The sequence below is a fragment of the Exophiala spinifera genome, assembly GCF_000836115.1.
Source record: "Exophiala spinifera strain CBS 89968 unplaced genomic scaffold supercont1.2, whole genome shotgun sequence".
In the NCBI taxonomy this organism is placed as follows: domain Eukaryota; kingdom Fungi; phylum Ascomycota; class Eurotiomycetes; order Chaetothyriales; family Herpotrichiellaceae; genus Exophiala; species Exophiala spinifera.
Window position 1 is genome coordinate 2,255,289 of NW_015622514.1, and position 15,771 is coordinate 2,271,059.

A 15,771-nucleotide genomic window follows, 5' to 3' on the forward strand; every position below is an offset into this window, starting at 1 on the left:
CTCTCTCTCTCTCTCACACACACACACACACACACACACACACACACACACACACACACACACACACACACACACACACACACAAACACAAACTCAAGACGTGCCTTTTTGCAAAAGTCATAATAGAATACTCGATGATTTGCGTTGTCAGTTCATGTGGTTCTTCTTAGGATACCTATATCTGTACTCACGCTCATGCTCCTGTTTATGCTCGTGCTAATACATGCTCATGCTCATGCTCACTCTCACTCACACAGACACACCCCCTCTCACACTCTCACTCACTCACTCGCACGGTCTCTCTCTCTCTCTCTCTCTCACACTCACTCACTCACTCACCCGCACTCCGATACACACACACTCACTCACATACTCTCTCTCTCTCTCTCTCTCTCTCACCCCCAACCCGCACTCACAATCACACTGACACTCGCACTGGCACTTGCACTCACGCTCGTACAAGATACACTCGATCCATACCCCCTGCATCAGGTACACCGGCAGGTGGATACAGAGAAGAACCGCCAAAAAAAAACCGCCAACTACAGTCTTCCTGCAAGGCCGACCAGATCACCGTACACCGCCCGATGGTCTCCGAGGTACCTCTTCTCGGCGGTGTTCCAATTCAACACGTCCCATATCTTGGCCACGTACTCCTTCTTGTTGTTCCAGTACTGCAGATAATACGCGTGCTCCCACATGTCGACGCCCAGGACCGCGAGCCTCCCGGACGCGGGGAGATCTTGATCCTTCGACGTTGTGATTTCGAGGGTCGTAGCGCCGTCGCCGGCTCCCCCGGCCCCAGGTGTCACTGTCTTGACAAGCCACGCCCATCCGGACCCTTGGATCCCCAGCGCCGCGGTCTCCCACGCACTTCTGAACTGCTCGACGCCGCCCCATTGCCGGACGATGGCGCCGTGGAGGTTCGGGGCCGCGGTCGAGAGGTCAGTCGCCGACGACGACGACGGCGACGACGACGACCGTGGCGGTGTGAGCCCCTCCCAGAACAACGTGTGGTTGATGTGCCCCCCTGCGTTGAACTTGATCAGGGGCTGCAGCTCGAGTTGCTTGATCAGGTTACCCGTAGAGAGCGCCTCGGCGTGCGACGCGAGCGCGTTGTTCAGGTTCGTGATGTACGTCTGGTGGTGGCGCGTGTAGTGCAGTTCCATTATCTGACTGGATATGGACGGTTCGAGGTCCTAAAGCAAAAGCCGGAAAAAAAAAGGCAAAAAATGTCACTTCAAGTTCATCATCATTTAAACCTCCTCGGAAGAAGAGGAGAAGGGCAGAGGGTATGGATAGATAGATAGCAAGGTCCAGGTTCCGTCGTGTCGACAAAAAAACAAAACTAACCTAGCCAGCGGGGTGGAGGTGGGTGGGAAAGAAGGGGGTTGAGGAGGAGGTGTCTTTGTTTCTTCGTTGCTCGGGGGTGCCGTGCAGTGCAATGGAGTACGGTACAGTGGTTCATTTCATACATTTAATCCATAAGGCAGCGGTGGTAGAGAGTATTTCTCAATTGCCATCTTGTCGACCCCAGGTTGATACCGTGTTGACGGAAACGGAAAGGGTAAAATGTAAAAAGTCGATTCCAACAACAACAACAGTTCCAAATCAGAGACAGAGAAACAGGACAGGAAGATGGAGAGTAATAACAAGACGCCGAAGATGACACTCTTTCCCAAATGCTGATAAATACATGCACAGCGCACTCCCATCTTCTGCTGCCCTTCTTTAAGGTCCTCGATCACAATTGTGGATCATATCTGTATAAATCCCAACTCCCCTATTGGTCGACTGAGAACCTGCTCATGAGCGAGTTTTGGGGGCAGGAGGGGGGTATCTTGCTCAATTCGTGATCTCGTCACAAGAGTCCATCGTATGGTCTGTTTGCTTGTGGTTGGCGGCGTTGACTTCGTAAGAAATAATGGGCAAGTGTTGCGTGCGTGGGACGGAAAAAGGAAGCACAAGGTGTGGTCCGGTGGTTTCGTGACCCAATCAGTCCAGATTCACCAGAGAGACAAATCCCAGTCTTTCTCAGCTGCTCGCAAGTTAGCAATTCGTTCCTGCATACAACACCAAAAAAACACAAATAATCACGACGGGATCGGTACTGGGATACGCACACAGCAACTGGTGGTACTGATATTGAGTCCCCATCGAGCCCATGGACTCTCTCTTTCGCCAAAGTTCCAGGAGAAAATCTCGAGCGGAATCAGTGTTGCGGAGCGAATAGGTTCTTCTCATTCTTTCAATCCAACCCATCACAAACTGTTTATCTTGGTCACGTTGTGCCGCACATCCAAAGATGAACAGCGGTTGTAGCGTCGCAACTCCGGGACTGGCAAACTCGTAGATGGTGATGCCGCTAAGACACTTGATCCCCCTTTCCACCAACTCTTGCACCCTGTCATCTACGATACTCACGTTCATGGCCCTCTGGTATATCTGTAGCATCACCGCGAGATGGTACGCCTCGTTGAGAGAGAAATAGTCAGACGCGGGTTCGGGTTGCGCGTCGGTAGATCCGGATGGCTCGAGTTCCGTAACAGGGTTGTCTATCATGCCACTGACCTTCCCCAAAAGTGCTTCGCATCTCGTCGAGTGTGCGTTCCGCAATACCTGAACCGCTTCATCTTCACCAAATCTAACGTCTAACCTCTCCAGCGCTTGACTTTCGGCATGGAGCAGGTCAACCTCTTCGATCAAGGGAGGCAGTTTTGTCGAGAAGCCGTCATATAAGTCAATGTAGTCGCCGGAATCGGAGGGAGCCAAACCTAAGAGAGGTTTCTGCTCCAGTCTGGAGGCCGGATTCCCCAGGAGGGTAGACAACGATTGCAACGACTTCCACCACCTCCAAAGAACCAGGATGTTTCCGGAATCTGGCGGGTGCATTGTGAAATAGTTCCTAATCATTGTTGCGGCTCCCTGCAAATGGAGTCGCCATGATTTGGGCTTCTCTCCTCCCGCAAGGATGTCACAGAGACACAGGGTCAAAGCAGTAGCGATCGACTGTTCATCGACCGCGGCATTTTGACCGATCCGCTGCAGTCTGAGCTGTTGGAGACTGGTATATCGAAGCTGGGCCAGATACGCCTCGTCTGTATAAGACCCAAGAGAAATCTGATGAATCGCTGCCAGGCCGAGGATCGCAGAAAGGAGATGCGTGCCGTTCGAAGTGTCGAGTGCCATCGGTAGTAGCACCGTACAGAAGTCGTTCTGCATAGCCTGGTGAAGAGACAGGTAGCTCGACACTGTCAATGTAAAGTGATTCAACAGAGAGCGATCGACGTTTGAAAGCCATGGGAGCCAGTCGGGGTTCAGGATGATGTTGATCGGGCTGCTGGTCTTTTGCAGACCAAAGTCGACCACCAGGTCCGAGCATGACTTCTCGTCTGGAGAGTCAGGCGCATTTGGATAAGGCAAGAGTTCAACATCGGCATCGTGGTCACGCCCGAGGTCATTGGAGGGTGTCGTAAAGGCCGACGGACTCGTGATGGAGAGTCCAGGTGAGGCACTATGGGTACTGTCAGAGCGTGCGATCGTGGTCTGATCGTAGCTGAGGTCGCTGAGCGATGAGGGCGAATTACCCACACCCCCTATCGCGACGGAGGAATCTGGGAATGGCACATTTTCAAGGAGAGGCGTGGAGGCTGTCCCCGTAGTAAACTGACCGTTGCCTGGGCCGTAGACGAAGGAATGAGATTGAGAGGCTATGTCAGAAGGTTAGCCCTCACCACTACCGCATTGTTCCATCAACCGGTTCTTACCATTCGAGGCGGCAGCGGCGGCGGCGGCTGTGTGAGATTGCTTGACCACAGCGCCAGACGAAAGGACCTGGCCAAAACAAGATTTCTTAAAGGACCGTCCGCCCCATCGGAGGGGTTTGTCGTAAGAACACTCTTTTCCTGTACTTGAGCAATATTCGCAACTGGGCCGGTGCTCGGAACATTTACGGTGCATGCGACGACATTCCCGGCACCCACCTCTGGAGCGGAGTTGTTGTTTCGCCATAGGCTTTGGAAGCTCTGCCTCTACACATGGGCGAGGCAAACATGGCAGACCACTTTCCAGTATTGGGTGACGATGGTGTGGTGTGAGAAATTGACATGCCGGCCTTCAATAGGAAACTAGAGGATAGAAGTGCCCGAAGGAAGCCTTGCGGGCGTCGACCAACTCTCTGCTGGACGTCGAGGGCGGATGCACGGAAGAAGAAAGTCGATGCGGCAGCTGAGCGAGCTCGGTTGATAGGATCGACTTTCTGTTGTGGGACTAGTGCATGTACGGAGCAGCTTCTCTGCTGCTACGCGGACATCCATCGAATCGACGAGCCAACATCCATCGCGGAATACTCCGTTTCCCCAGATATTCGGAATCGCGGCACGCGCATATGCAGAAGGGTCTGATAAGCACTTGTGAGATAGTTGCGAAGGGAGCGTCGTCTGGAGCGGCGTCTCTCGCCAGGAGCGGTTCAAAAGTTTCCTAGAGAGCATGTGGCACCAACTCCTCTTACGGACGGACAGTGATCGGTTACTCTGGATGTTTGCAAACAACAGATAAGCGCAAAAGGACTTCATCCCTCAATTGATCGTCGCTGGTTTAGTATTGAATTATCTGCCGTTGGGATACATTGATTCGCTCGAGCCACCCTAATACAGTAAACAGGAAACCCAACGGTTTCCTGGCCTATTGTTTCCAGAGCCATCCAGACGTCCCCGTCGGACTCTCGCAGCTGAACCCGTATTCTAGTACTGAGCTTGATCAAACTTCGGTAAGGTCGTCGCGAAGGGTGTCGATCCTGCGTTGCAAAGTCTGTGTCAAGGATCTTTGGATTCACATTCGCAAATGGTAGACCTGGTCGTTACCGGGAAACTGTCTTCTTCAGGCGCTGTTGGAGAAGTCAGCCAGAGTACTATTGACAGTACGTTTCTGGTGTTCTTTTTGGAATCGTGACTTTGGTTTCTGCACTGGGACTTGAGCAACATCTTTCCATGGCTTCTGAAAAGTAAGATCTGATTAGACCACGCCAGGGAGGCGGCAGCGAGTACGGCCTGCGCCTTCATAAGTTGCATGACACGAGTGATCCAACGCAGCACAGTTTGACATCAGACGAGGAGCTGCACTTGAAGCTGTCACAGTCATTGGTATTGACTGGTAGACAACTGCTAACGATATCTCAGGCCATAGATAGAGAGCACGGTGTATTTCTGTTTTGCGGTTCGAGCAATCGAGGAACAATTCTGAGTGGTCAACGGTGACGTCATTTCCAAAGTGCCATTCGGTTCCATTTTGAGGACTCCGACGTTCTCGAATTCCATGTGGTTGAAAGCCAATGTCACGCCTCTTACTCGTACCTCTCCTCACGACTCACCTACGAGTACCGTGCTTAGGTAGCTGAGCATTAATGCACTTGCCGAGATCAGCAAGTCGCCTCACACGCAGGTTCAGCCTGTTGAACGGCCTCCGTGCAAAAATACTCCCAACGCCATTGTTTCGTGCCGCAGGGAAAGCGCCTCCTCCACCGCCTTCAATATCCCAGACCGAGACCATGTCTGGCCCTCTGAATGGTATGCGTACAACATATTACCAGGATGATCTGCATCCGGACACTGACGAGACTAGTATTCAGGCAACCTCTGGCGTTCTTTTCCAACAGGCCCCCAACGGGTTTCCACAGAGATGGTTACTGCAAGACCGGGGCCGCGGACTTCGGCAACCACGCAGTGGCAGGCGTTCTTACAAACGAATTCTTGGACTTCTCAGCATCGCAGGGGAATGATCTTCGAAGTGCAGGGTTGACGGAAGGATGCAAATGGTGTCTTTGCACATCGAGATGGCTGGAAGCATTACAGGCATATAGAGATGGGAGGATCAGTAGGAACGGGGTGCCGAGGGTGCATTTGGAGGCCACGGAGGATAGTGCTCTGAGGCAGGTGGATTTGGACACGTTTCGAGAATTCTCGGCGAGGCCAGAAGGTGGTGCAAATGGTGTTAATGGTGTCAATGGCCATTAGCCTTTGCTGGCTCGACAAAGACAGCTACTTCTCCGTTGAACCGGGATTGTTAGTAGTATCCCGTTCTTCGCGGACAGTGAGCGCACTTACATGAAAAAGGGCGGGTGATGCGCCGCTCCCCAGAGTAATCGGAATCGAATTGAAACCTGGCCTGTTCCTCGAAACAGGCAGACTTCCGCTGCGATTGCACTAAAGTAAGTCCGCTCTCATCAAGGAGACGCGCCATACAATCTTCACAATGGCTCTTCCATAGGGAATCCTCCAAGAACGACACGCGGACGACAAGTCGAACACGGTCGTCAAGGAGCCCTGTAAGTTTCTGATGCCAGTTGTGGGCACGAATCGTGCTGGACCCTCGCGGGCAGTCCTGAGGGCGAGAGTCGAGATGACTCAAGCCCCAGGCTGATTTGAAGATTACTCCGAATTTCTCATCTGCAAGGAAAATGCTCTTCTCGACTGCCGCTCAGCAGGAGAAGAGCATTGTTGGTAGCAGAGAACGCAGCGGTTGGGGAGCGGCGCACGAGAGAAGGCCAAATGTTGTGGGCACACACGAGAAATTTATATCGAACTCAGTTTGTCACTTTCTGCCGCCACTCACCGCCCGCGCCACAGCAATAGAGTCACGTGATCACAATTCCTCCCGGCATGGTACCTGAGTTGCCGGGAGTACCATACGACTTCAGAAGACATACGGAGAACTCGTGCTTTGTCAGAGCTTTAGCTGCATATACAAGCTTCATTACACTATATACACAAATACCTGCTTATTGTGCATTCCGATGTGCCCCGTCCTTCCGTACGGATTCCGCGAGTCATGTGCGTCCGAGGAAGGCATGGTGGGTGTCGGCTGCGTGTCCGACTATCTGCTGGGTAGTAGGCGTAGCGCTTTGTACCCGACAGTCTGCATGTTCAGAGCACCTCAAACTTATCTCGTCTGCGGGAGCGATGTCCTATAGATAATTGGGTCGCGTCAGGACAAGTAGTGGGAAGTCCTCTCATTGTTTAGCGCTGAGTCTTCACAAAGAACCATCTGTCAGGTCAATATTGTGGCTTAGATCGACGGTATTCATATCATGTTGATTTGCCACCGGAGCTCCGACGACAGTGGTGCTGATGGGGGTATTTGCCCGTTGTCTCGTGTTTCCTCTCCTTACCGACATGTTGTGATGCGTCGTTGCCAACCCAGAGATGGTGTGACATATCCCCAAAGAGATTGGAATGTTTTGTTGTAAACAACCTTGCCGGGTTCGAGATAACAATGAGTTCGTGAATGAAGACCCAAATCGGTCGCGGAAAGCATATCCCCATATTGTCCGTATTTCTGTACTATTAATGTGAATCATTTCTTTCCATGATCCGCAGTTTGCCATGTCACTGATATCGCATATGTTGTCCCGGGGGAGGAGCTCCCCAGCCCTGAGGAGGGCCCTGTTGAGGTGGATGCATCGGTGGTTGACCTTGTTGCGATTGTACGTCTGGTCGATTACTGTCTCAGGTGTCAACATTCATGCAGCTTGAAGGTTCATCAATTGAGTGTCTCACCGCAAATCTTGACGGAATCTGCAGATAGAGCAAGCGATCTTGAAATCAGTTAGCTAAATCAAGGGACGCACTGCATGGCTAGACACGTACATCCTGATGCTTGCTCCCCAGAGGTATGACTGGCACAAAACAGAAGGTGAACCAATCCCAAGACTGGATAGGATGCGCAGACCAGTTTCCGCAGTTCTGGCATTGAGCTGTTATCCCTTCATAGCCCTTCAACGGCTTCGTGAAGTCTGGCGAGGTTAGCGGCGCATCCGGAGGCTCATTCGACGCGCGGGCACACCTTTGGTTCCAACCACGAAGAAAAAAGCCATGATGGACACCGAATGGCGGAATCCGAGAGCACTTTCTTCTGACTCGAAGTCGAGAAGGCGAGAAGGGAACTTGCTCTGACGCTGGCTGTCGTGGACAACCTTCGAGGGCAAGATGCGAGGCGCAGCTACACGTAACTCGGCTCGGCACAGACTGGGCCAGAATCACGGGCGCAGATCATCCGGTGAATGATGAGGGACCCGGCGGCCTCCACCAAAAGAAATAATCGGGTAAATCTACAGGCTCACAAAATGCTGCCGCTTCAGCCTCGTCCTCCAGGGAGCAGTAGCTGTCCGCGAGGCTCCAACATAACATACCGCATTCTAGTCACAACTTACAAGTGACTCGTCTGCTCCGGGATGTCCATGCGAAGCCACGAGGACTAGCCAAACACTTTTATTTCGCTTATACCCCATGGCGAATAGCATGCACAAGACACGTAATGCAGTAGCGGCCTCCCATCACACTCGTTATCCATTTCAATAGGTGCCTGACAGGAGCCATAAGGAGCCATATCGAATCCTTGAATTCCTTAAAGAGGCCGACTTCGCTAACTGGCTGCAATCACTGAGTTTTGAACAGCAGAATCGCAACATGTCCAAGGTAAAAGTAAATGAAATGCTTCGTCTCTGGCGGATGTTCTTGTCAGCACGAATTCTGAGAAAGGCTCAGTAACGATGAGGACTCTGCGTACCGTGAGTAACGAAGCTTCCAAAGTTCCTGCCAACTATACAGTGCCATGTGGCACCTTTTTTCGAATCGAACTGTCGATCGATCGTCAGTGTCCGAGGACTGGCTCATGCTCCATTCGACCAACCTCTCGTTTGATGTACTGCGCAATGTCCTACCCGAGATCAGTTTCTTCCGCCGTCCAAAGGCTTCAATCAGACCGACCTTCTCTACACTGAACTTCTCCATTGCTTCTTGTGCTATTGCAGTGTCAACGCGGCGCTCCGCTTAGGGACTCGAGATGGTTATGTCTCACCAACTTCGATCGCTTCTTGTTGCATGTCCTCGCTCTTGATAATGTTAGCGCCATGGTCCGGAACTTGTACAAGACTGGTATCTCACCATGTCAACCGACTTGATTTGTGCTAAGACCATGTCAGTCCCAGTCTCGAGGAAGCATCAGGCCTACTCACGCTCCAACTTCACCTTCTTCTCTGGCACGGTGTCCGCCATGATTGTTGCTGCCGTCAAGTTCCAGAAAGAAACCCTTGAATGTCTTGGATGCAGATTGCCGTGACCACAGTCTCACTCTGAGCGACAGGCGAGGTGGAAGATAACGGAAGGCTGCGCTGGAGACAAGTTGCGTGAGTGATGCATGGGATGGACCCGCGTCCTTAATCTCCATCAAAAGACATTGTCTGACGCCGCTTCTTGGCGCATCATGCAAGGGTCTGCAATTCCGCATGTGCAACTTTTTTTTGCCGCAGCCAAACAACTTTTCCTTTGCTCGACTGGTGTAAGGGCGAAGGTCCTCTCCCTCGACACTATCTGTTTTCAATTGGGCTCACAGATATCATCATGGCAGAGACAGAGGTTGATGTCACCTCTTTGACCCGGGTCTATGTTTCAGGCTTGCCTCCGTCCATGACAAAAGAACAATTGCGATCACATTTTCAAGGAAAGTTCCCAGTCACAGATGCTCATGTTGTAGCAGACCGCCGGATTGGCTTTGTTGGATTCCCTTCCCATGAGCACGCAAAAGATGCCGTGCGTTACTTCAACAAGTCATTCATCCGTATGTCCAAAATCTCCGTCACTCTGGCCAAGCCCGTCGAGGTTAAACGCGATCTTCGTGGGCAAGCTGCACCGGTATCCCAGCGTTCTACGAGGCACCGGCAAGATAATGAATACCTTAAGAATATTGTTATAGGCAAAAGGAAGCGTGCGACCGAGGATGCTGTGGATGACATGACCAACCCAAGGCTCGGGCCTGCGGCACAGGAGAAGTCGAGAGCAGATGGTCAGGAGGAGGTCCTGGTCTCACCTGCAAAAGCACCGGAAGATCCAAGCACTACCCTACCACCGACAGAAGCCGCAGATGATGGTGATACGGGCACCGCACCACAGTCCGATAATGATTGGCTTCGAGGGAAGACCAGCAGACTGCTCGATTTGGTAGAAGATGATCAGGCTCACATACAACCGCCGTCACCGGATGCTAGTCAGTCTTTGGATCCGGAAAAGGTCACCGATGATGTTGTAGAGGATGATACCATCATCACGGAGCAACAGAGTTCCACCGAACGCCCTCCTCCTGTGTCCGTTCCGAACGCGCGACTTTTCATTCGAAATTTACCGTTTGATACCAGGGACGATGATATTAGAGCGACATTCTCTCCATATGGTCGAATATCCGAGGTACGCTATACCATTCCTTATATGGGGTTTTTTTTCGTGATGATTTCCTGATAGGGACAACTTATGCGCTGCATTTGATGTGAACCGGGAAAGAGTATTTTAGTAGATGCTTCTCACTTCTGATTGTTTGATGTTCACGCTTACTCTGATTGCCATGCTTTCCTGAATCCATGCTAATCAGACTCAGATACACCTAGTCACAGACACAAAGAGATCTACCGGCAAGGGTCTAGGCTACGTCCAATATGTCGAACCGCAAGATGCAGCACAGGCTCTTCTTGAACTTGATGGACGCGACTTCCGAGGGCGGTTGATGCATATCTTACCTGCGTCGGACAAGAAAGTTTCAAAAATGACCGAATTCGAAATATCAAAGCTGCCTTTGAAACAACAGAAAGCCATAAAACGCAAGAACGATGCCTCCAAAGCACAGTTTAGTTGGAATTCGTTGTATATGAATCCTGATGCAGTTCTTGCTTCGGTTGCTGATCGCCTCGGGGTATCAAAAGCAGAATTGCTCGATCCTGCTTCAGCCGATGCTGCTGTTAAGCAAGCTCATGCAGAAACCAGTGTGATTAAGGAAACCAAAGATTATTTGAGAACACATGGTGTCAACATTGATGCTTTTCGAAATAAGGCTCGTGACGATAGGACCATCTTGTTGAAAAACTTCGCTTTTGGCACCACTTCGGAAGAACTGTCTGCTATGCTGGGCCAGTATGGAACAGTCGAGAGATTGGTGTTTCCTACCACAGGAACTATTGCAGTTGCCCAGTACGCTGAAGCACATTCTGCAACCTTGGCTTTAAAGGGCCTTGCTTATCGAAATCTCAGAGGGTCGGTTCTTTACCTTGAAAAGGCGCCTGAAGGATTATGGCAAGGCGACCACGATTCTGTACAAAATGAAGGACCCATGTTTGTTGTTGACACGAATGAGGATACTTCAGGGACACCGGCAGCCCTCTTTGTGAGGAACTTGAACTTCGCCACCACAAGAGCAAGGCTGGCTGAAGCTTTCAGCCCTCTACCGGGCTTCTTGTCGGCCCGTGTGAAGACGAGGACCGATAGCAAACGACCTGGCGAAGTCTTGAGCATGGGCTTTGGCTTTGTCGAGTTCCGCTCCAAGAGCCAGGCTGAAGCTGCACAAGCAACCATGAATGGCCGGGTCCTCGATGGGCACAAGCTTCTTGTTCAGCTATCGCAGAAAACTACCGACTTGGCCGAGGAACGTCGTAAGGATGATATCCTCAAAAAGAGCAGTGCCAACAAGACGAAGATCATCATCAAGAACTTGCCCTTCGAGGCCACAAAGAAAGATATCCGCTCTCTTTTCGGGGCCTATGGCCAACTTCGCACCGTCCGCATGCCGAAGAAGTTCGACAGTAGTGCTCGGGGATTTGCCTTTGCTGAATTTGTCTCTGCAAAAGAGGCTGAGAACGCGATTGAGGCTTTGACAAATACTCATCTCCTCGGTCGTAGGCTTGTCCTCGATTTCGCGGAGAGTGAGGTCATCGATCCCGAAGCTGAGATCAGTGCCATGGAAAAGAAAGTACAGAGCCATCAGAACAAGTTGACTCACCACAAGATGACAGCGTCGGCCCGGAAGAAATTCAACGTCGATGCACGAGAAGACGTTGATCCGCTCTGATCGTCTGATATGTACTGGACCCACTCCATCCCTTACAGCGATCATCTCCAGTTCGTCAAGAATATAGGGAAAGTATTTTGCAACTTCATCCACAAGGCCGAAGTATACATCAATATTCTTCATTCTACTGAAGCATTTCCACATTTTTCTTTGCCCGGAGCAGCTTCTGAGCCGTCTCATTTTGATATCTGTTTGCGTAGTCTTCGAGCCAGGGGACGTTTCTTCTCTGTCGCCGAAGGGGGCCAATGTCGTCCCATTATAACAAGGGTACTGGCAATCGTTGTGTGCACAGGGCAACTTTGCTCTGGATTCCAGCAGTGACCGCAATGACCAACCATTCACCTGGCGAGCTGATCGAAGCAAACCGCATCCAGACTCCCTTCAGTCGAAGTCTGGCTACTCAACATCCCTTGCATTGCCCTTCCTAGACTTCCCATTCCTGTGCGGCAAGGATAGCAAAGGGCCTGCACGCCGTGAGATTGCTTGTCTTGCTTGTCCGTGATCTCTTGGACAGAATGAGATCAACGTCCCTCAGTGTGTCTTCCTGTCCAACCAAATATCGAAAGGGTTGTGGCTGAGATGCGTTGGTGAGGTTTGCTGAAGAGATTGCACCGAACCAGACTGGGTTCTCTTGTGGTTATAATACCACCATATTACGCTCGATTTCCCAGCATTCACATTCCCTTCTCCCATTCCTGAGTCTTTTTGTTTCCCTTCTTTGCGTGCCTGTTCCCCGTGTAATGCTACAGGGCCTGCTCGCATGACTTACAATGAATATGCTGCATTCCGTTTCGTTCCAGTCGCACCAGAAGCCCGAACTGGGCGTGAACCCTCTGTCTATCACTTCAGGTAATATTCAGTCGACAGTTCGTACATCGCAGGATGGTCTTGAGAATGAGCAACCGCTTACTCCTCCGAGGACGAAAGCTGATGTCGCACTGAAATCGTCACTTCATCAGCTTCCGCTTCCCACAGCTCCGTTATGTGGCAACGACGCTCTGGATTTCGCCTTCGACCGAGCACCAGGGTCCAATTCACAACCCCAGTTGCTCAGTCGTCGTCACGCTCCGAGGCCTGCACGTTCATTCAAATACACCAAGAATCACAAGTATCAAATCTATCGAAGACGGCCACGACAAGACATTGGCGGTGATGGCAAACCAGTGTGGCCTCTCTTCATCGAGGATGCTTTTCAAGAAGGTATACTGTGAACCAAACTCTACGGGCCCTTTTCTGACATTAACAGCGCTGCAATGTATACAACCCATGGGCCGTAAGAAGTGGGCTCGAGGTGGAAAATTGAACGGGCGCAATATGCTCATTTCGGAATTTATATATCACAGAACAGGGCAGCGACGCACACGGAAACAAGTCTCGAGCCACATTCAGGTGCTTGACAAATTCTTGCGGAATGAGCCGGAATGTGGGTTGTTCTTTTCTGTTGCGAGCTCCTTCGGTGTAGGGCTAACAGATTCCAGGGGTTCGCCTAACCAAGGTACCTGACGAAGCGAAACGAGGCACGCAGACTCAGTGCAAAGGTACAGACTTCCAGCGAAAGCCTTTCGATGACAATGCGAACATCCAACACCGGACGCTAGGCGGCTTGGAGCAGCCTTACTACCACCAGACAGTGTTCAAGGATGAAGAACCCTGGGATGACGGAGACGATACTTTGTTTGATAGCTCCATGCCCACATTTTTCCTAGCAAGCTACATCGTCCAACACATGCAGTTCGAAGTGCGTGTCATTCCTCCACCATCTTCCAGCGATCCGGAGCTTGATTCAACCCGGGTCTTGCACCATTACACGCAACTATCATCCCGCAAAGGGAGACCCAGAGACGTGTCCCTCAATAGTCTCAGCAACTGGAGCAACTCCTTTCCCCGTTTGCACACCATCCTAGATGAACTCTGCACCAGCAATCCGTGCGAGGTCATTTTGCTCAACTCGTCCTTTCAACTGATGGACGGCTTTCCACCCGAACATTCAAAATTGGGGATAAGTCTGGAAGTCGACTTTCTATGTCAAGACTGGCCTGAGATGGACCACAACAGTGAAGCTAAACGCTGGAGTGTTGCCACCCACATCTACCAGGACGGGCAGCTCGTTGCCGCACCCACGCACGAGGAATGCCGAGCCACGATTGATGGTCTGGTCGAGCCTTCTTTTCACAGCACGTGGTGGGCATCGGCTCTCACAAATCTCACGGCGGAAAGATTGATGGCAAAAGACTCGAGCGAGTCCGGTGCTTTGCAAGCCGCAGACGAATATTCGCGTGGGTTTTTTGCGGGTCTGACTATCATGCAAGAGATCTTCGCTCTGCGGTATACCATTGGCGAAAACCTCCACACAAAACGTGAACAGCCCCGAAGAGCCGCAATACTTTTGTGGAAGTTCGCTCAGGCAGAGTCTAGCTCAGAACGAACTACAACTTGGCAGCCACTGACCCTGCCCGAGCCCATCGATAGAGGCTTCAAGAACAGCCCTCTGGTGCCTTCACCGAGCACTGAACTGCCGCCCTTGCCAATCAGTGCGATGGATTACGACATTGGGTCTATTGCCCACGATCCTAGTCGCGCTTTTGATGGGTTTGGAAGTTTCCCTACGGCGGTGCATGATGATATGTGTCAAGGCAGCAGTTTCACCACTTTCAATCAAGAGCTTCTAAATGGAGACCCTCTCCAATCCACATTGGATGTCTCAACTACACAACGACTGGATCCGGAAAGCAACTATCCCAACAACTTGGAGTACTCTGGCTTCTCGCCTTCACCCTTCCCTCCCGCGGCAGAAGGGCCAGTGCCTCAGGCTGGCAATATCTTTTATCTTCCAAACCTAGCTGAGCAAGACGAAGCCATGCACACCTTGACAGGCGCACACGAAGAAGTACTGGAGTCAACCCGTGGCAGTCATCCTGGTCTTATTCTGCAAACACATCAGGCATTGCAGGAGCATATCAGTATGACCGAGGGGTTGAAGATCGTGATCCCGTCGTCCAAGACCTTAACGGAATCAGAGCATCAGTCACAAACACCCGATATTCAACCCTGGGATAAGCTGCCCGAGGAAGAAATACGCGTTTTGCGGTTCCTAACGGAAAAGCAGCAGACACGCAAGAGGCAGAGTAGCGACGGGGACAAGGAATGGTCATCGAGTCAAGATGAACAAGCTACCCACCGTCGGGATCGGCATGCTCACCAGCCCTTGTCAGCGAAAATTCCAGAGTTTCAATCTCACTGGGGCCACCATGTCGCCCGCCCAGCCATGCAGACTCACCACAGCTTTGATACCTTGCCTCGACACGGTAGCTCCTTTGCTGACTCGACTATTGGTCTATTTGACCACACCTTCCATGACATTTACGGTTTTACCTCATCAGCGGATCCTTTTGGTGGTGGTGGTGGCAGTGATGGCGGTGGCCAGATTATCCAACAACAGGATCATCCATTTTCTACAAGTTTCCTACCAAGTCAGGATGGCGATGATGTCGGGAGTCGAGGGTTGCCACGTGCGCACAGCGAGTCAGACATTTGCATTCTCGTAGGAGGGTCAGAGAACGACAAAATCCCCCCTCTTCCACCCTTGCCTAGTGATATCAACGAGCCGTTGCCTGTGTTGAATGTGGTGGATGTTGAGGCCGTTGAGGCAGTCGACGCTGTTGACGCTGCTGATGATTCTGGAAACCGCGAGGACGCCGTCAGGTCGATCTCTCCGCGGTCGCAAGAGACTCGGGAGCCGTTGCATTCTCATGTGGACAGGGATGATGCCAGCTCAGATGTCGGCGATGGGGGTGGTAGCGGCTCCGTGGAACAGTCGCAGGAGAGGTGACTGAATCATCCATTTTATATTCGATCAACGTGGGGTCAGATGTCAGTTGGGACAGGCGG

The 15,771-nt window shown here is 51.6% G+C and overlaps 7 protein-coding genes across 7 annotated transcripts; 3 read left to right on the forward strand and 4 right to left on the reverse strand.

Annotated features, from left to right (window-relative positions):
* Positions 1 to 542: 542 nt before the first annotated feature.
* On the reverse strand, positions 543 to 1,169 carry PV08_03128 (uncharacterized protein; the record flags this gene model as incomplete). Its single annotated transcript, XM_016377485.1, has 1 exon — positions 543 to 1,169. One exon carries the CDS (start codon positions 1,167 to 1,169, stop codon positions 543 to 545), a length of 627 nt encoding a protein of 208 aa, XP_016239055.1.
* An 880-nt stretch (positions 1,170 to 2,049) lies between these two features.
* PV08_03129 (uncharacterized protein) lies at positions 2,050 to 4,011 on the reverse strand (the record flags this gene model as incomplete). The annotated part of the gene is made up of 2 exons (XM_016377486.1): positions 2,050 to 3,710; positions 3,735 to 4,011. The coding sequence occupies 2 exons, from the start codon at positions 4,009 to 4,011 to the stop codon at positions 2,050 to 2,052; spliced, it is 1,938 nt and encodes a 645-aa protein (XP_016239056.1).
* Positions 4,012 to 5,545: 1,534 nt separating this feature from the next.
* On the forward strand, positions 5,546 to 6,011 carry PV08_03130 (uncharacterized protein; the record flags this gene model as incomplete). Its single annotated transcript, XM_016377487.1, has 2 exons — positions 5,546 to 5,564; positions 5,620 to 6,011. 2 exons carry the CDS (start codon positions 5,546 to 5,548, stop codon positions 6,009 to 6,011), a joined length of 411 nt encoding a protein of 136 aa, XP_016239057.1.
* Positions 6,012 to 7,382: 1,371 nt separating this feature from the next.
* On the reverse strand, positions 7,383 to 7,870 carry PV08_03131 (uncharacterized protein; the record flags this gene model as incomplete). The annotated part of the gene is made up of 4 exons (XM_016377488.1): positions 7,383 to 7,497; positions 7,554 to 7,591; positions 7,644 to 7,789; positions 7,840 to 7,870. 4 exons carry the CDS (start codon positions 7,868 to 7,870, stop codon positions 7,383 to 7,385), a joined length of 330 nt encoding a protein of 109 aa, XP_016239058.1.
* A 562-nt stretch (positions 7,871 to 8,432) lies between these two features.
* On the reverse strand, positions 8,433 to 9,050 carry PV08_03132 (dynein light chain, cytoplasmic; the record flags this gene model as incomplete). Its single annotated transcript, XM_016377489.1, has 7 exons — positions 8,433 to 8,497; positions 8,563 to 8,632; positions 8,686 to 8,712; positions 8,763 to 8,797; positions 8,854 to 8,887; positions 8,940 to 8,962; positions 9,011 to 9,050. The coding sequence occupies 7 exons, from the start codon at positions 9,048 to 9,050 to the stop codon at positions 8,433 to 8,435; spliced, it is 294 nt and encodes a 97-aa protein (XP_016239059.1).
* Positions 9,051 to 9,395: 345 nt separating this feature from the next.
* PV08_03133 (uncharacterized protein) lies at positions 9,396 to 11,883 on the forward strand (the record flags this gene model as incomplete). The annotated part of the gene is made up of 2 exons (XM_016377490.1): positions 9,396 to 10,235; positions 10,423 to 11,883. 2 exons carry the CDS (start codon positions 9,396 to 9,398, stop codon positions 11,881 to 11,883), a joined length of 2,301 nt encoding a protein of 766 aa, XP_016239060.1.
* A 770-nt stretch (positions 11,884 to 12,653) lies between these two features.
* PV08_03134 (uncharacterized protein) lies at positions 12,654 to 15,712 on the forward strand (the record flags this gene model as incomplete). The annotated part of the gene is made up of 3 exons (XM_016377491.1): positions 12,654 to 13,083; positions 13,130 to 13,306; positions 13,362 to 15,712. The coding sequence occupies 3 exons, from the start codon at positions 12,654 to 12,656 to the stop codon at positions 15,710 to 15,712; spliced, it is 2,958 nt and encodes a 985-aa protein (XP_016239061.1).
* Positions 15,713 to 15,771: the final 59 nt, after the last annotated feature.